Source organism: Halichoerus grypus, chromosome 8 (genome assembly GCF_964656455.1).
Source record: "Halichoerus grypus chromosome 8, mHalGry1.hap1.1, whole genome shotgun sequence".
NCBI lineage: Eukaryota > Metazoa > Chordata > Mammalia > Carnivora > Phocidae > Halichoerus > Halichoerus grypus.
This window is the reverse complement of record NC_135719.1, coordinates 124,105,022-124,125,313: the sequence shown is the minus strand read 5'-3', so window position 1 is coordinate 124,125,313 and position 20,292 is coordinate 124,105,022. Positions and strand designations below refer to the sequence as shown.

Genomic DNA, 20,292 nt, shown 5'->3' with positions numbered 1-20,292 from the left:
ACATACAAGTGACACATGGTTGGATAAGAGAATCAGAACCTGAAATTGTTTTCAGTAGCCTAAAAATAGATAAATTTCCTCAGTCAAATATAGCTGAGCAAATAATGTCTTATCTGTCATTGCCTTAGGGACCACTGAATTCTGAACCTAATGAGTTGATGTAAAGAGTTCCCCATATAGACAACTAGTAGGGTGGTGGGCATGCTCACTGAGGAAGAACATGTTTGAGAGTAGAGAGGATGAATTCCTTTTGAGGTGCCTGTGAGATGTGTGCATGCAGATCCCCACTCACCACAAGCACCATGAATTTTGATTTTGATATTACAAATAAATTCTAGTAGGTAGTTTGCAAATATGGAATCCTTGAATAATGAGGGTTGACTATGTATAACTTACTATTGAAGTCGTAAGTAAGTGAGATTGCCTAGAGGAAGTAAGGGAAGGGGAGGGTCTATGACAAACATAGAAGGGACAGGCAGTGAATGGGTATCTTCAAAGGAGAGTAAGAATGAGAGGTAGAAAGGGAAACCTGAAGAGTATGATCTCAGAAGGCAAGGTTTCAAGGAAGGAGAAAGTGGTCAAATGCTATAAAGAGATCAAGGAAGAAATGAAACTTCATTAGATTAAAAATTTGAAAGTCTTGGTGACTTTGATGGTAGCACTTATGGGGAATCATGAGGATGGAATCTAGATTGAGGAGTGAATGGATGCAAAATAAGGAAGAAGATGACAAATCTAGAGATTACTAATTCAAGAAGTTTGTCAGACAAGATTGTGTGAGGATGGGAAGGGGTGAAAGGGAAGTATTACAAAGAGTACAAGGAAACTTTTGGTGTTGATGGCTATTTATTATATTGATTGTGATGATGGTTTCTCAGGTATATACAAAAACTCAGCAAATTGTAACTTTGTATATAGCTCATTATATGTCAATTATATCTCAACAAGGTGGTTAAATTTTTTTTTTAATGAGTTTTTTTTTTCAAAGGAGAACAGAAAGGCAGAATAAAAAAGGGAGTGTGAGGTTGAGAAACTGTGTGTGTGTGTTGTTTTAAAACTGTTTTAACAATTTTATTAGATGTAGTTTACATACCATAAAATTTACTCATTTAAAGTCTATAAATCACTGGTAGTTTAATTTTATGTTGAGTCTTGTGTTTAATGTAGGAGAGACTTGAACTAAAGGGACTTTATAAAGAAGCATGTAGAGAGTGGCTTAGTTTTAGATGGAAGAAGGATACTGCTTCTATTTTAACAGTAGCAAAGGTGGAAAACGGGGTATAAATGCACTTAAATTTATGGTGTTGGTGGCTTAAGACTGACGGAGTTCTATTTTAAAGACATATTTTCTCAAGGAAATAGGAAGTGAAGACATCTATAGAAGAGTGAGGAGAGAAGTTGTGGAGTTAGGTTTTAAAGACAGTGGAGTAGCTACTTCATAGAATAGGAGATCTAGAATACGCAATTACCGGGAATAGAAATGGGATTACTCGGCAGTAATCAAGTGAAATGACAACTCGTTTGATATCTGCCATGTATGTTTAAGTATACTGGTGCCTATGTAAGTATAATAATTTAGTATTACAGTAGTGATTAGAGGAGGTTTCAAAGCTTGTCTTGCAATTCTGCTAGAATAACAGATAATCTTTTTAATAGGGGAGGAATTTTAATGTTAAAAGTCAGATGTTACCTGTAAAAATTAATGTAGTGGTTCTCAAAGTGAGGTCCCCAAAACCTTTTGTGGGATCCTGATGTACTTTCTCTTCCAACTATATATCTGTGTGAAGCCAGTTTTTTTTTTTTTTTTTTAAAGATTTTATTTATTTGAGAGAGAGCAAGAGAGAGAGAGAGAGAACACGTGTGCACAAGTTGGGGGGAGGGGTAGAGGGAGAGGGAGAAACAGACTCCCCGCTGAGCAGGGAGCCTGACTTGGGGCTCCATCCCAGGATTCTGGGATCATGACGACATGAGCTGAAGGCAGATGCTTAACCGACTGAGCCACGCAAGTGCTCTAGCCATAGTTTCTTTATATACTTCAGAACAACATGTTCTGACAGATTGAATGTAGATGCAAATTTGAGAATCCACTTTTCTTTTAAGCCAGATATTTGAGAGATTTGCAGAAATGTGAAACAATGCCACTCTTCTCACAAAATTGTTTCATTTTGGAAAATATAGTTATTTTTCAATAAAAATGTCATTAATGGGAGATTCATGCTCTTTTCCTTTCCAAGTCTACCAGATACTTTCTCTCTCTGTTATCTTCAATAAACTCTGCTTTCACCTCCTGCTGGCTTGTCTCTGATTTAAGGACCCTCTTGGCTCATCCTCTGGGATCCCCTCTGGGTCCTTGGACCTGGCCTGCCTGCATCACTAATTCATGGGACATTGTGGAAAGTCCTTAGAAAGGTATTTCTTAAGTTGTGGATAAAAACTTGCCCTAGACTAAAATCTGCTCTGACTCCACCTACCAAAGCTTAAAATCAAGCCTCAGAATGATCAAAATGCCTAAATGTATCCCAGAACAAAGGTCATGAATATTTATTCCTATAAATATTCTAGCAGAATAGGAATACAATAGTATCAGCATCCAAGATGGTTAAATTTCCAATGTCTGGCATCCAGTTCAAAATTACCAGTCAGGCAAAGCAGCAGAAAAATACAACTTATAATAAGGAGAAAAATCAAAGAGAAATAGGCCCAGAAATAACCAAGAAGATAACATAACACTGTAGTTAACTACACTGGAACTAAAATTTTAAAAAATAATAAAAACTTTTAAAAGTTAAAAAATGGGGGCGCCTGGCTGGCTCAGTTGGAGGAGCATCTTGATCTCAGGGTGGAAATTTCGAGCCCCATGTTGGGTGTAGAGATTACTTAAATAAACTTAAAAAAATTTTTTTAAATGTCATTTTTGTTAACAGATAATGGGTTTTATTATCATTTTTCAATGAATTCAATTTTTAAAAGTAAGATTCTTTGTTTTAATTTCTAATATAGTAAAATTATCGTAGATATAACTGACACAAACAAAAATGCTTTGGAGTCTTCCATGTAATGGGTCCTGTGATCAAAAATTGTGAGACCTTCTGATTAAAACAGTATGCTTCAATAATTAAAGTAATATACTAAGACTACTTGTAATTGCTTACTAATATTATATTTTAAAATGCTAGTATTAATTTTGGTTGTTGGGATGCCTAGGTGGCTCAGTCAGTTAAGTGTCTGCCTTAGGTTCAGGTCATGATCCCAGGGTCCTGAAATTGAGTCCCACATTGGGCTCCTTGCTCTGTGGGAGCCTGCTTCTCCCTCTGCCTGCCACTCCCCCTGCTTGTGCGCTCTCTTTCTCTCTCTCTCTGACAAATAAATAAAATCTTCAAAAAAAATTTTTTTGGTTGTTAAATTGGTGGAATCTTTAAGCCAACTCATCGATCCTTTGATTTGTAATTAAAATCTTAATTCTCTGATTATGTAGAATGTATATAGAATGCTAAAATGGACCTTCTATTGGATAGATTGTGGATTTCATAATATCTTTAAATTGGGCAGGATAGAGGCTTAAGGGAGTGGATACAGAATTCATGCTTATTAGTATTGTTTATAAATTGATCTAATTTAACTCACTGTTAAGTGAGATGGAAGGACTTTCTTATCCCATTGGTTTACGGTTGTAATCCTAAACCAGGAAGTGTGCTAGTATGTACAAATAGGATAGGCCCAATGGAGATTTGAGCATATGAATGCTAGAATTGTGTGTGTTTACCTCCTGGACTAACATTGCTGATTAAGTGATCTGCCAGGTTGTTTCTGGGGCCCAGTTCTTTTTAAAAGATAAGGATTGCCATTGTGCTAGAAGTTACAAGAGATAGTATTTTAATAACAGATTTGGGGGGGCTGTTGGCCATTATAACAGTATCACCAAGAAATTCTTGGACACCAGCAGAGTGTTTGGGAATTCAACCTAATTGTGACATTGTCTTACCTGGAGATACCATCAGATTCCTCAGTTTTAGGGTTCAGGCCTATAAGACTTTCCCCTCGCCCCCCACCCCATACTTCAGATACCAGTCACAAGTCCCAGGCTGTTTGTTACCTGTGTTTCTGAACAAGCAGTTACAGATTGGAGATCCATCGATATCTACTTTGGTTTAATTAATTTGCTAGAGCTGGCTCACAGAACTCAGGGGAACACTTAACATTTAACAGTTTATGAAAAGACATGATAAAGGGTATGAATCAACGGTGAGATAAAGAGTTACATAGGGTGAAGTCCTGAACAAAGTTGCTTCTATCCTCATGGAGCTTGGTGGCATGTGGAAGTGTTCTGATTACCCAAGTAGGGAGGCTCTTCAAAAAGAAAGGCCAAGGGCGCCTGGGTGGCTCAGTTGGTTAAGCGACTGCCTTTGGCTTCAGGTCATGATCCCGGAGTCCTGGGATCGAGTTCCACATCGGGCTCCTGGCTCAGCGGGGATCCTACTTCTCCTTCTGACCCTCTCCCCTCTCATGCTGTTTCTCTCTCTCTCTTAAGTAAACAAATAAATAAAATCTTAAAAAAAAAAAAAAAAAGGCCAAAAACCGTCTTATGGAGGTATCATTACATAGTCATAGTTGACTAAGTCATTGACTGATTCAGTCTCCAGTCCCTCTTCCCTCTCCAGAGGTTGGGAGGTGGGACTGGCAGCTCCAACCCTTTAATCACGTGGTTGGTCCTCCAGGCAACCAGCTGCCACTCTTAGATGCTTTCTGAAAGTTGCCTCCTTTACATAACAAAAAACACCTTTGTCACTTTCAATATTCAGGAAATCCCAAGGATTTGGGGAGCTGTGAGTCAGGAACTGTGGGCAAAGACCAGATATATATGAGAAATACATTGTAGTCATCTGAATGACCAAATCTGTATTTCTTGTAAATCACAATATCACACAGGCTTTTCTTATTTTGCATATAACCAAATAACCATGGTACAGAAAGTAGAGCTCTTACTATTTCAGTATTTCTAATAGGCTAGGTCCTAATCCAGTGGTTTACCTACCATATAACAAGTATAATCTGTAATTTCAGAAGATTTTGGTGCACAGTGTTAATGCCAAATGAGAAGTTGCTAAATGTACTTTATCAAGAAAAAAAACACAAATGCACAGAATAAAAAGTAAAGTGGGAAAATACAGATACCAATGAAATTTTAAAAATTAAGATTCTATGCAAGTAAATTTGAAAACATGGATAAAATTGGTAATACTCTTAGGTTATATAAATGACCAGAACTTGACTCCCCAAAAAACTAAAAATATGAAAAGACTAATTCGTGTAGAAGAAATATTGTAAGATGTAAAAGAATTACCTACCTCCTTTTTTCTACCTCCCACCCCTAACATATTAAGTGAACTATTACTGTAACCCTAACCCTAATTGTGTGTGTATATGTGTAAAATGGAGTTAGAGTCTAATCTAAATATGACAAGTTTTTTATCCATCCTAAGTGTCCAGTAGCGCATTCAGATGTCATACAGGAAGCAGGATATCATCTGTGCATACTACCTAGGAGTAATTTTCCAAGTCATTGTTATCAAAAATGCCTCCATATAATTCTTAAATGCTACCCTTTGAGAAACCTATACCCTTTGAGGTATAGGGCCTTATAGACTCTTTTAAGGACTTTGGCTTTTATTTAGAGTAAAATGGGAAGCCATTGGAGAATTTTGAGCAGAGGAATGACTTTATATAAATTATATTTTTAAAGGATTACTCTGATTCTTGTGCTGAGAATCAATTGTAGAGAAGAGCAAGGGTGGAAGCAGAGAGATCAGTTAAGTGACTATTGTGAAAGATGATGATGGCTTCCATCAGGGTGTTGGTAGTAGAAGTGGTAAGAAGGGGTCAGATTCTAGATGTATTTTATAGATAGAGCTGATAATATTTATTGATGGATTAAATTTGTGAATGTCAATCAAGAAAAAGATAAGTCAAGGATAGGCCAAGGTTTTTGATCTGAGCAACTGGAAAGGTAGACTTGCCATATATTAATTTGGGAAAGACTGTTGGTAGAAGAGTAGATTCATGAATGAAGGATAATATCCAGCATTTAATTTTGATTCTGTTATAAACGGTAACTTTTTTAAAATTTCATTTTCTGCATATTGCTGCTATAGAAATACAATTGACTTTTTAAAAATTGAGGTATAATTGACATATGACATTATATTAGTTTCAGGTGTACAACATAATGGTATTTGTATATATTGCAAAATGATACAGTTGACTTTTGTATGTTGAAATTATATCTAGTATCCTTGCTAAACTCACTTATTCTAGTAATTTATTTGTATATTCTTTTGGGTTTTCTACTAATACAATTATATAATCTATGAATAATTATTGTTGTATTTCTTATATTCTAATCCTTATACTTGTATGTATGTATGTCCCTTCATTGCATTGGTGAGAGACTGATGTTTATAACTTTGAGTAGAATTGGTGATAAGAATTCTTGCCTCATTCTCAATCTTACCACAGTTCATCAGATTAAACAAGTTCCCTTCTGTTCTTGGTTAAAAATTATTAAAATTATGAATGGAAACTAAATTTTGAGATGATTACATAATTTTTATCTTTAATTCTGTTAGGTGGTAAATTATACTTGAGTTTTTGAATAGTCAGCTAACCTTACATTCCTGGAATAAACTCAACTTGATAATAATAGATACTGATGGGTGGAAGGAGAGAGATCAGTTAAGTGGCTATTGTGAAAGATGATGATGATTATAGATACTGATCAAGTTGAGTTTATTGAGTATATTTCTGGATTCTCTTTGCTAATATTTTGTTCAGAAATTTCACAACTATGCTTTTGAGTCAGAATGGACTGTAATTTTCCTTTCTCATATTGTCTGTTAGATTTTGTGTTAACAGAACTGAGGCTGGATTACAGTTTTAGCAAGGCTCTGTCTACTTCTGCTTTACTTCTGCTTTGAGGGCATTCTTTTCTTGTGTTTAAACTGAGATACTTTGGTGTTCACTGGAACCTATTCCTCTGGTTAGTCTGGAATTCTAATTCTTCACTCTTCCGCAAATTGAAAATGCCAAAAATTCATTCTTTTTAACATGTTTCTCTGTTTCCTGTAATTCTTGTGAATTGGTTTTTAAAGACTTGATCAGATTTAGCTTTGATTCCCTCCGTCCCCCCCCCCAGGAATACCTCATTGGTGGTGTGTACTAATCAGAAGACACACAACACAATAGCTGATTATCTATTTGTGATGACTATAGCCATTCATGATCATTGCCTGGGATTATTAATTCACTAAGGGTTGCAAAATGGTGATACTTTAATTCTCTCATCCTTTCCTTACTTATCAGCTGTAATATTTCTATAAAGCAAAATCCCCCATATCTACTGCTTGGTTAGCAGTGGTATAGTTTAACCAGAAAGTCGGGGTAATTTCGTTTATGAAAGAAATATTGAGCCATAAGCAACGTTACCAAAATGGATGACTGTTCCTATTTGATCAACCTTTTTTTTTTTTAAAGAAGAATAACACTGTTAATATGTAAGACCAGTAAACTATAAACCATTACTTAAATAGGAGAGTTGCAGAAGTAATATGAGATAGTGAAAAGAAGATAGATAGTTGAAAGAAGAAAGATCTAGAAGTGAAAAAATCAAAGGTCTATTCCTGGCTCTGTTAATTTACTAGTTATATGACTTTGTGCAAATCACTTAACTTTTTTGACACCTAGTGCCACATTTGAAAGGTGAAGGTTTTGAATCTCTTTAAGTTCTTTCCAGCTTTAAACTGCTGTGATTAGATTTAATATTTATACTTAGGTCAGATGACTTATTCAAATGTTATTGTACTCCAAATTTATACATAAAAGCTATCTATTATAATTTGACTTAACTACTCCTATTTGATTAAAGACCCCCAAACAAGTTTTGATATCATGTTCTACATTTCTGCATCCTATATTTGCAATATAATACAGGTTATGTATATCTGATAATATGCCTTACACCTTCTTATAAGTTGATTATGATGTCATTTTTTGCTAATGTTGGGAACTGTTGACTGTCTGTTCTCTCACATCGGAGCTGTGCATATCTTCTCATGGCCTACATTACCAAAACAAGGGGGGAATCTACTTTTTAAATAATTTTTTCAAGAAAATGAAAAATGGCTTAATTCATCCAAGAATGAAATTCCACACACTAGTTTTTCTAAAGTGCATTTTTGTGAATAAAAGTCCCTTACTCAGAGGGAGTTTGGAAAAGGCATACAGACAAAAGAAGTCCTAGTGTCAAATATTTTAGCCATTAAAGCATAAATCGGCTGCAATTCTTCAGTGAGATAGTGTCTTAGAGAAGAAAAGAGACCTCTTTAATAATGTTTATTTCAGTGGGCATGTTTTTCTCATCGTCTAGGAAAGCACAACGCTGATTTCCAAAATAGATTATGCAGCTAAGAGGTCAGTCTGTACAGCAGATACTTTTGTTCTTTTCCTTCCATTAAGTCTCCCCAACTTTTTTTGTTTTTGTTTTTTTGCTGGCATAAATACCCATAAGTGACCAGTTGAATTGATCAAAATGATAGAATAAAATCCCTTGCAAATACTTTGAAACCTATATTCATATCTTGGCAACTATAGGTAACCCAGAGACCATAAGACCCTACTTTCGCATTTTATTATTGTTATTTTTTATTTATTTATTTGGGAGAGCACAAGCGTGAGGGGCAGAGGGATAGGGAGAGAATGTCAAGCAGACTCCACACAGAGCATGGAGCCTGACGCAGGGCTTGATCCCAGGACCCTGAGATCATGACCTGAGCCAAAACCAAGAGTTAGACACTTAACCAACTGCACTACCCAGGGACCCGGAGAGAGTTTTTAAAACCCCAACACTGTTTCCCCCAAAAGACAGATTATGGATGGTTTCAAAGGTTGGCTCTTTAAAAACCTCAAAGAATAATTTTTTTTTTTAAGGTATAATTCTTATGCTGTTTAACTATACAAGAGCATATGTGGGTGGGGAGGGGGAAGGAAAGAATGGTTTCCAGATTTTTTTATGGCATTAACAGAATCCTGCTATAACAAAGATAGACAAAACAAAAAGAAAACCATAGACCAATTGCACTTACGAATATAGATGAAAAAAGTAGGCAGAAAAATAGAACAAATGGAATCTAAAAGTATACTAAAGACCGAAATAGGGTTTAACTCAGGATTCCATAAATGATTTAGTATTAGGAAATTTGATATAGTTCATCACATTGATGGACCTGAGAAGAAAAGGACTTTGTCACTGCAATGAAAGCAAAGTTGAAGGACTCACACTTCTTGATTTCAGAACTTAGTACAAATCTATAGTAATCGAAATAGTGTAGTACTGGCATAAGGATAGATGTGTTAGAACAATGTAATAGAATTGAGAGTACAGAAGTGAACCTGTACATCTGTGGCCAACTGATTTTTGACAAGGGTGCCAAGACCATTCAGTGAGTAAAGAATAGTCTCTTCACCAAATGGTGATGGAACAACTTGATTTCCACATAGGGAAAAAAAAAAAATGAAGCCAGACCCCCTACCTTACACTGTATACAGAAAATTAACTTAAAAGTTAACATAAGAATATAAGAATAAGAACCATAAAATTCTTAGAACAAAACATAGGGGTAAATTATCATGACCTTGGATCTGGCAACAGATTCTTAGATATGACACCAAAACCATGAGCAACAAAAGAAAAAATAGATAAACTAGATCTAATTAAAATGTGAAATTTTTGTACACCAAAGGAAGTTACCAAGGAAGTAGAAAGACAACTACAGAATGGGAGAAAATATTTTGAAATCACATGTCTGATAAATCTAGTATCCAGGAAATAGATTTTTATATATGTATGTTTTTTTGTTTTTATTTGACAGAGAGACACAGCGAGAGAGGGAACACAAGCAGGGGGAGTGGGAGAGGGAGAAGTAGGCTTCCCACCGAGCAGGAAGCCCGATGCGGGGCTCAATCCCAGGACCCTGGGATCATGACCTGAGCCGAAGGCAGACGCTTAACAACTGAGCCACCCAGGCGCCCCTGTATATGTATGTTTTATACACACACACGCACACATACACACCTGATTTAAAAATGGGCAAAGGACTGGAATAGAAATTTCTCTAAAGAAGATGTACAAATGACCAACAAATACATGAAAAGATATTCAACATCATTAGTCATTAGGGAAATACCTTTTAAAACCACAATGAAGTACCACATCACACCCACTTTGTATGGCTCTACTTAAACAAACAAAAAAATGCAAAGTATTAGTAAGAATGCAGGGGATCTAGAACCCTTATGCATTACCAATGGGAGTGTAGAATGGTTCAGTTTCTGTGGAAAGCAGTTTGGTGGTTCCTCAAAAAGCTAAACATAGAATTATCATATGACTCAGCCAGTTCTGCTGCTAGTTATATGCCCCGAAGAATTGAAAACTCAAGTATGTGTACATTTGTGTTTATAGCACCACTATTCATAGTTGCCAAAAGGTAGAAATAGCTCAAATATCCCTCAGTGGAAGAATCGACATAAAAATTATGGTACATACTACAGTGTGGTGAACCTTGAAAATAATATGCTAAGTGAAATATGCCAGACACAAAAGGTCACATGTTGTATGATTTCATTTCCATGAAATATCCAGAATAGGTAAATCCATAAAGACAGAATGCAGGTTATTGGTTGTTAAGCTGCACTTTGGGGAAGTGCAGCTACGGGTAGCAAATGCTTAATGGGCACAGGTTTTTCTTTTGGTGTGAAGAAAATGTTTTGGAACTAGATAAAGGTGGTGATTGCACAAAATTTTAAATGTACCAAGTGCCACTGAATTATTCACTTAAAAATTTTTTTAAAGATTTTATTTATTTATTCATGAGAGACAGACCGGGGGGGGGGGGGCGGGCGGCGGGCAGAGGCAGAGGGAGAAGAATCCCAGGACTCTGGGATCATGACCTGAGCTGAAGGCAGACGCTTAACCAACTGAGCCACCCAGGTGCCCTAAAATTTTTTTAAAAAGACTTATTTTAGAGAAAGAGAAGGCAGCGAGAGGGGCAGAGGGAGAGGAAGAGAGAAACTTAAGCAGACTTTGCACTGAGCTCAGAGTCCAACACAGGGCTTGATTCCATGACCCTGAGATCAAGACCTGAGCCAAAACCAAGAATTGGATGCTTAACCGACTGCACCACTGAGGTGCCCCTGAATTATTCACTTTACAATGGTTAATTTTATGTGATGTGGATTACATCTAATTTTTAAAAAAAGTTTAAAATATCATTCAATCCCGGTAAATCTTCTTAGCTAAATAGGAATAGCATAACACATTCTTTAAATGAGTAAAAAATTGTCTCAGAGTCATGCAGAGTGAAACATTTACATTGAATTTAGGAGGATGATGAGGTTGCTCTTAAGTAGCACTGTTATTCAACACTGATTTAGAAATGGTGATAAGTACCTTTGGATAACAAAATAAAAGCTATAAAAGTGGGAATTCAAGACAACATTTTTTTTTTGTCTTGTTCTCTGAAAAACCTAGAGATGTTCTCTCTCTGAAAAACCTAGAGAATCACCAAAAAAACTATTTAAAATGATAGGAAACATCAGTATTTTCACTACTTAATAAGATATACTAAAATCAATACATAGAAATACCAGTAAGTTTTGTTGGGAAATATTATAGGTCTTCTGATTCTGGCAAAACGTGGATTAAGCTAACCTAGAAATACTCCAAATACAAATACCTAGAGATGCTGGATATATTTTTAAACAACTTTTTTCTCTCAAAGCACAGCTGAGCTTTCAATAAAGACAGATCTCTCCAGTTACCAGAAATTAAGAGGGAATTTGAAAGCAAGGCAGGAATCATGCTGGCATGGCACAGCCTAGGAGATAGAAGATTTATGAGCTAGAGCCTTTGTTTTAACATTCATTCTGAAGGTCCTGGACTCAAAAAGCAGAGCATTAGAACTGAGAACCCAGCATAGAGCCAGAACTTTCAATGGGTTTTATAATCAGTGAAATAGAGAACTAGAAGAAAAAGCAAAAAAACAAAACAAACAACAACAAAAAACCAACCAACAAAAACAAAAAAACCAAAAATTAAAAAAATAGAAGCTTGCCTCTGCTCTGACCCTGGGTGAAAAAAAGGAGTCTCCCACCAAAAATTGAAATCGTGGATCTGGACTTCATATGCTATAACCTGCATGGTGTAAGAATCCTCAAATTAATATACCGTAGGTCTTAGGCTACTAATACACCTGGTACCTGTGATACCTTTTTTTTTTCTTTTTTAAGATTTTATTTATTTATTTATTTGATAGAGAGAGAGAGTACACAGCAGTGGGAGTGGCAGGCAGAGGGAAAAGCAGACTCTCCACTGAGCAGGGAGCCCGATGTGAGGCTCAATCCCAGGACCCTGGGATCATGACCCGAGCCGAAGGCAGATGCTTAACGACTGGGCCACCCAGGTGCCCCACCTGTGGTACCTTTTAGAAGCAAATGTATAACCACTCCGTAATCCAGAATGCATGGATTTTTTCCAGAAAATTTGAGCTTCAGTAAAGATTAATTTACAATTTTAAAAAAAGTTATAAATCATATGTGGAAGTAATCAGCAGATACAATAAGAATTATACAGTAAAGGACAAGAAGATTAGCACTGTAAGAACTTGAATTAATAGACTATAGAGGACACTATAAAATATGTATATATAAAATCATTAGAGACATTAATGAATTCAAACCATAAGTCAAAAATAAGACAGTGAAAAAGAAGGAATAGATAGATCTGACAAAGAATCAAATCTAAGCTTCTAAAAATGAAAAATACTGTCACTGCAATTGAATTTAGTAGATAGATACAATGGTGGATTAGATTTGTTGAAAAGAGAGTTGGTAACCTGGAAGATAGATTCAGTGAAGTTACCCAGAGTGCAGCACAAGGTGATAAAGAGAAGATCCGAAAAAGAGATGAGGAAACAGATGAACAAATTAAAGAGGCCCATAGTACTAACAGGCCTCATGAGAGCTCCAGGAGGAGAGGGGAGGAGGATTTCATTTAAATCAATACCTAGGAATAAACCTAACCAGAGAGGTGAAAGACCTCTACTCTGAAAACTATAAAACACTGATGAAAGAAATTGAAAATGACACAAAGAAATGGAAAGACATTTCATTCTCATGGGTTGGGAGAACAAATACTGTTAAAATATCTGTAGTACCGGGGCGCCTGGGTGGCTCAGTCGTTAAGCGTCTACCTTCAGCTCAGGTCATGATCCCAGGGTCCTGGGATCGAGCCCCATGTCGGGCTCCCTGCTCAGTGGGAAGCCTGCTTCTCCCTCTCCCACTCCCTCTGCTTGTGTTCCCTCTCTTGCTGTGTCTCTCTCTCTGTCAAAATAAATAAAATATTAAAAAAAAAATGTCTATAGAACCCAAACATTCTACACGTTTAATGCAATCTCTATCAAAATACCAACAGCATTTTTCACAGAGCTAGAACAAACAATCCTAAGACTTATATGGAACCCCAAACAGCCAAAGCAGTCTTTAAAAAGAAAAACAAAGAGGGAGGCCTCACAATTCCAGACTTCAAGTTATATTACAAAACTGTAGTAATCAAAACAGTATGGTATTGGCACAAAAAAATAGACACGTATCAGTGGAATAGAATAGAAAACCCAGAAATGAACCTACCCCTCTATAGTCAATTAATCTTCAACAAAGCAGGAAAGAATATCCAATGGGAAAAAGACAGTCTCTTCAACAAATGGTGTTGAGAAAACTGGACAGCAACATGCAAAAGAATGAAACTAGACCACTTTTCTTACACCATATACAAAAATAAATTCAAAATGAATTAAAGACCTAAATGTGAGACCTGAAACCATAAAAATCGTAGAAGAGAACACAGGTGGTAACTTCTTTGAAATTGGCCATAGCACATTCTTTCTAGGTAGGTCTCCTGAGGCAAGGGAAACAAAAACAAAAACTATTGGGACTACATCAAAATAAAAAGCTTCTGCACAACAAAGGAAACAGTCAACAAAACTAAAAGGCAACCTATGGAATGGGAGAAGATATTTGCAAATGACATATCTGATAAAGGGTTAGTATTCAAAATCTAAAAAGAACTTAAAAAACTCAACACCCAAAAAAACCAAATTATCTAATTAAAAAATAGGCAGAAGACATGATTGGACATTTTTCCCAAAGAAGACATACAGATGGCCAACAGACACATGAAAAGATGATCAGCATCACTTTTCATCAGGGAAATGTAAATCAAATCCAGACTACAATGAGGTATCACCTCACGCCTGTCAGAATGGCTAAAATCAACAACACAAGGAACAACAGGTGTTGGCAAGGATGGGAAGAAAGGGGAACCCTCTTGCAGGGTTGGTGGGAATGTAAACTGGCACAGCCACTCTGGACAACAGTATGGAAGTTCCTCAGAAAGTTAAAAATAGCATTACCCTGCGATCTAGCAATTGCACTACTAGGTATTTACCGAAAGAATACGAAAATACTAAATCAGAGGGATACATGCACCCTGATGTTTATATAGCAGTATTATCTACAATATTCAAATTATGGAAGCAACACAGGTTTCCATCGATTGGTGAATGGATAAAGAAGATGTGGTGTGTATATATATACATGGAATATTACACAGCCATAAAAAATAATGAAATCTTGCCATTTGCAATAACATGGATCTAGAGCGTATAATGCTAAGTGAAATAAGTAAGGAAAGACAAATGCCATACGATTTCACTTAAATGTGGAATCTAAGAAACAAGCAAAGGGAAAAAAAGAAGCAAACTAAGAAACAAACTCTTAACTATACAGAACAAACTGATGGTTATCAGAGGGGAAGTGGGTGGGGGGATGGGCTAAATGGGTGAAGAGGGTTAAGGAATGAAGAGGGTCAAGGAAATCATTTCTTGTGATGAGCACTGGGCGATGTATAGATGTGTTGCATCACTATATTGTACACCTGAAACTAATATTACACTACTAACTGGAATTTAAATAAGAACTTAAAAAATAAACATAAATAGGTCAGATGAAAAAAATGAGCAAGGATGTGAATTGACATTTCTCCAAGGAAGATACACAAGTTGCCAATTAGCATGTGAAAAGATAGATGCTCAATATCATTAGTCATTAGGAGCATGCAAATCAAAATCACAAGATAACTACTTTACACCTGTTAGGATGGTATAATTTAAAAAGAGAAAAAAAATAAAGTTCTGTTGAGCATGTGGGGAAATTGAAACCCTCATACATTTTGATGGGAATGTTAAATGGTGCAGTGCTATGGAATACACTTACTAATCTAGAAAGAAATGTACAGGAGTGTATTTGAAGGCTACCATAAAACTTCAGAGATATAGAAGACTTGAATAAATATTCTTAGATGGAATAGCTCAGTTTCATAATGCCAATTTTTCTCAACTAGTGAACTTCTTAAAGGCAATCTTAATTAAAACACCAAGGGTTCAATGGATCATGGATCACCACATCAAAAACCAGTGATGTATGGTGACTAACATAACACAATAAAATTAAAAAAAAAACAAAAACACCAAGGGTTTGGGGCACCTGAGTGGCTCATTCAGTTAAGTGTCTGTCTTTGGCTCAGGTCATGATCCCAGGGTCCTGGGATTGAGCCCTGAGTCAGGCTCCCTGCTCAGTGGGGAGTCCGCTTCTCCCTCTCCCTCTGTCCCTCCACTCCACTTGTGCGTGCTCACTCGCTCTCCCTCTCTCAAATAAATAAATAAATCTTAAAACAAAAACAAAAACAAAGCACCAAGGGTTTTTTGCACAGGAATTGAACAGAATTATTCCAAAGTTAATACCAAAGATTAAAGGCAGGAAATAACCAGGGAAGTTCTGTAGAAGAAAAATTAGTGAAAGTGATCATGCCAAAACATATTAAAACATTCTTAAACTACAATGATCAAAAAATAGCATGTTATGGGGACGCCTGGGTGGCTCAGTCGTTGGGCGCCTGCCTTCGGCTCGGGCCCTGATCCCAGGGTCCTGGGATCGAGCCCACATCGGCTCCCTGCTCGGCGGGAAGGCTGCTTCTCCCTCTCCCACTCCCCCTGCTTGTGTTCCCTCTCTCGCTGTCTCTCTCTCTGTCAAATAAATAAAAATCTAAAAAAAAAAAAAAAAAAACATGTTATGGTGTCAAAATAGGAATAACAGTAGAACAAAATAGAATGTCCAGGATAATGTAATTTTTAATAATATATACATGGCATTTCAAGTCAGTGATTAAGGATAGAGTAAAAAAACCACAGACTAAAAGAACTTAACAGTATATATGACAAGGTGCTAAGAATGAGATGTCAGAATTTCTTAAAATGTCAGAACAGTAATGCAGGTTTTACTGTTATCCACTGCTTTATTTTCTTATTGGACCAAGAAATTAAAAATATATTTTTGGCCTTTGAAAAAGGTCAAAATATCAACAAAATATAAAGAAGTCCTTTTTAGAGCTTAATTCATCCAAAGAGGTATTTAAACATCCATTCATCATTATCTTCTAAGCTGAAAAATAGAAAGCTTTCCAGAATTTGAGTGTAATATACCTATCACTGTAGCATCTGACTGAATGATGAAAAGCAGCCTTCAGTGAGGGAGTACTCTGTTATTTCTGAGTGTGAAATCAATCTGAAAATCTAGAACAGTTGACAGAACTACCAAACACTTGACATTTCTGATAGCCTATAATTTTGAGTTAAAACATTTTTTAAGATTTATTTATTTATTTATTAGAGAGAGAGAGTATGAGAGGGGGGAGGGTCAGAGGGAGAAGCAGACTCCCTGCTGAGCAGGGAGCCCAATGCAGGACTCATCCTGGGACCCCAGGGTCATGACCTGAGCCAAAGGCAGTCACTTAACCAACTGAGCCACCCAGGCACCCAGAGTTAAAATTTTTCTGGGGCGCCTGGGTGGCTCAGTTGTTAAGCATCTGCCTTCGGCTTGGGCCATGATCCTGGGGTTCTGGGATCGAGCCCTGCATCGGGCTCCCCGCTACATGGGAGGCCTGCTTCTCCCTCTTCTGCTCCCCCTGCTTGTGTTCCCTCTCTCACTGTCTCTGTCAGATAAATAAATAAAATCTTAAATAAATAAATAAAATAAAATTTTTCTAATTTAATAGAAAAAAGATAAGCAAAGATGACTAATATGGAATCTGTGTTAAAGCTATCCTGTAGTGAGCCAGACAAAGGTACACTGGTGAAAATTTGCTATCAGCATCCTTAATGATATGAAACATTATTATTTTTAATGTAGTCGTTTAGAAATTCTCCAAAATTTTAGGTTCTTATGTATACTCCATATCTATAATGGAGTCAGTGATGTTGAGTTTGAGAAAACATTACTTTACCACTGTTTATCATCTGTAAAACCAAAGAATGTAACTAAATGTGGATCTAGATAGAAAGTGTAAAATTTGTAGACAGATTCATTATATATGAGAATCCAAAATAGAATATATGAATATTTATCTTATTGGATTTCATAATATTCAGATTTGCCCTAAAGAGATTATATTCTTTCAACTTAGAACTATATATATAGTACATTATTTGATTCGCTAAAAAGTGAGCATTCTTCCTGTTTATATAATAATCATTCAAAATTACAGCTGTTACAATTCTTTAGACATTTTTGGTCTTAGTTTATGATCTTCATGATTGATGCCTCAAGTATTTTGTTACCTGAAGTTGAGTACTTTCCTAAATTGATTTAATTCATTGGTTTTATGCACTTACTCAGTATTGGAAAGATTTGAGTAAAAATGAAAAATTCCATGTAAGCATTATAAGAGTGTTCTGGGTCAAGCTGCTTGGGTTTGAGTGTTCACTAGCTGAATGACCTTGGACAAGTTACTTAAACTCTCTATGCCTGCGTTTCCTGGGGCTCTTGTTAGTCTACTGTACCATGAGTTCGCACCATTTCACCTCCATGCAGGGCCAAATGATGGGAGATATACAAAGAGGGGAAAGAAGCAGAAAGGGCCTTGGTCCCATCTTCCTGGAATCACGATCTCACTATACCAAGAGGAGAGTTCCCCTCTCTCAGACTCTTGCAGGTTTCCATTGATACCACTAGCACAGGATATCTTGGGGAGCTGGGGTGTGAGAGGACAATGAAAAGAGATAAATAAAACGAAGGGAGATTCCTATACTCTCTCTGAGGATAAGGCGTTTCCTTATCTAATACTTGAGCCACAGCTAGAGTGCTTTTCCCAGAGTTCTTTCTTTGCCACAGCACACACTTTTGGATTTCTGGCTGTGTTAAGTTCAAGTTGGAAGTATCAAAAAGGGGAAGGGGGAAAATGGAGGAGCAGAGTGGGAGGTAACTCCCTTCCAGTTCAGAAATACCTTGGATCCTAGTATTCTCGGACTCATCTTTTCTACTCTTTACAAAAGAGACTTGAAATAGGTGCTCCATGCGTTCTGTTCAGGTTTTATGGTTTCATTCAATGGGCAGGACAGGGAAGAGTGGTCTACTCAATTGTATCCAGAACCAGACCATAGATTTCCTTTTAAAAGAGAGCACTTTTGTAATATTTTCACCATCCCTTCTGCTTTATCTTAGCCAAGACTATTCCCATACTAAAGTACAATTTGAATTGCATTACTATGTTGCAAAAAAATAAAATAAATAAATGCTTTATTAACTCTCCATTGACTCCAGCATTCAAATTCCTCAGCTGTACATACCTCATATCCTAGCCAAACAGGAATACTTGGTGATACATAGGCTATTCCACACCTATAACTTTTGTTAAATTCTCTCTACCTAGTTTCCCAACCTTTCAATTTTTGCCTCTTCAAATTCTACACATCTTTTAAAGCTTAAATGTATTGCCTTCTTAAAATTTGTTTTTTAGTTCTCTGCCCTGCTCTTATGTGCTCCCGATAAAAGGAGTATGTGATCTCTTCAGCCTTTGAATAACTGTTATTTTTATTTGTGCCTTTTTCAATATGTGGGTATACATATTTACATATGTATACATACAGTTTGTTTTAGGATAATTTTTGTGTTCAGAGATATAGTAACTGTGTCTAGCACAGGCTATTATGTTCAGATCCAATAAATTTAGGTAACATTTAGTGCCTACCATGTACTTTTTCACTTCTGTATAACAATTCTTTGAGACATTTATTCTGACTCTTTTTCCTATGAGGACACTGAGGATAAGTAAATTAACATCTTAATTCTTATACAGTGGAAGTTTCTTGAGTGCAGAAATTTCAATATTCAGTTTTCTTCCAACTAATACCTACCATATAGTAGCTACTCAATAAGCATAGCAATAACCCTTTTTTCTTCTTTCTACAGTACCTTGGCCATGTAGAAGTTGATGAGTCAAGAGGAATGCACATCTGTGAAGATGCTGTAAAAAGATTGAAAGCTGTATGTATTTGATGGTTGCCACTGTTGATCTATATACTGAAATATTTTCTTAAGAGGTTTTGCTCAGTAAATTTTAGTGATTCACTATCCAATAAGACCCGTGTTTCTCTTAAGGCAAAAGATGTGGGCTGTCTAATAAAGAACGTCACATGTTATCCATCCCAAGGTGTAAATTATGAAGACCAACTTTGTCAGTTTAGGCCAGACATTATCTAAAAGGTACTTTTGATTCAGAACCCGTATGAAACAAGTGGTATGAAATCTTACAGGTGAATAATGTTCTAAAACCAAGAGAAAACTGTTATAATTAGCGTCTTAACCTAACTCTGATAACTGGGTTATAAATTACTGATGTTAAATTTACTGTAAGAAACAGTAGAAGAGTTATCTGTGATGATGGCTAGTGAGGTTAACAGTTGGGAGAGGGCTTACTGTCTTGACTACAATTTTCAGTTTCCTTCTGTACACCCCTCTAACATAAACAGTGTATTTCCCCTGCTTTTTGCACAAACTTCAGCATACTTGAAATGGAAAGTCCTTTTCCAGGATAAATAATGTTTTCTTTGCCTGTTTTACCATAGAATAAATCCTAGGCACATGCTTGTGTATTTAATAAAAGGAGAGAATGGATTCACAGTTCATAAAGGTTCACATAAAAGTGTTAATATCATATTTTGGATAGGTTTGAAGAATGTCTCATAAACTCTGACGGTCCTCTTCACAACCTTCCTTCTCTCCAATGTGTGGCCTTTTCCCCCCTTTGCTATGAAAGCTTTAACCATTACTTCTGCATGTCCTTGCCCCAGAGAG

The 20,292-nt window shown here is 36.4% G+C and overlaps 1 protein-coding gene across 14 annotated transcripts in view; it reads left to right on the top strand.

The window, feature by feature from the left end:
- NUMB (NUMB endocytic adaptor protein) overlaps positions 1-20,292 on the top strand; it is a 190,448-nt gene that overhangs the window by 130,213 nt on the left and 39,943 nt on the right. For all 14 annotated transcript variants that reach the window (XM_078053905.1, XM_078053907.1, XM_078053909.1 and 11 more), the window contains one exon: positions 19,408-19,482. In XM_078053905.1, coding sequence (XP_077910031.1) covers positions 19,408-19,482 — 75 coding nt within the window. The remainder of the gene's footprint in view (positions 1-19,407; positions 19,483-20,292) is intronic.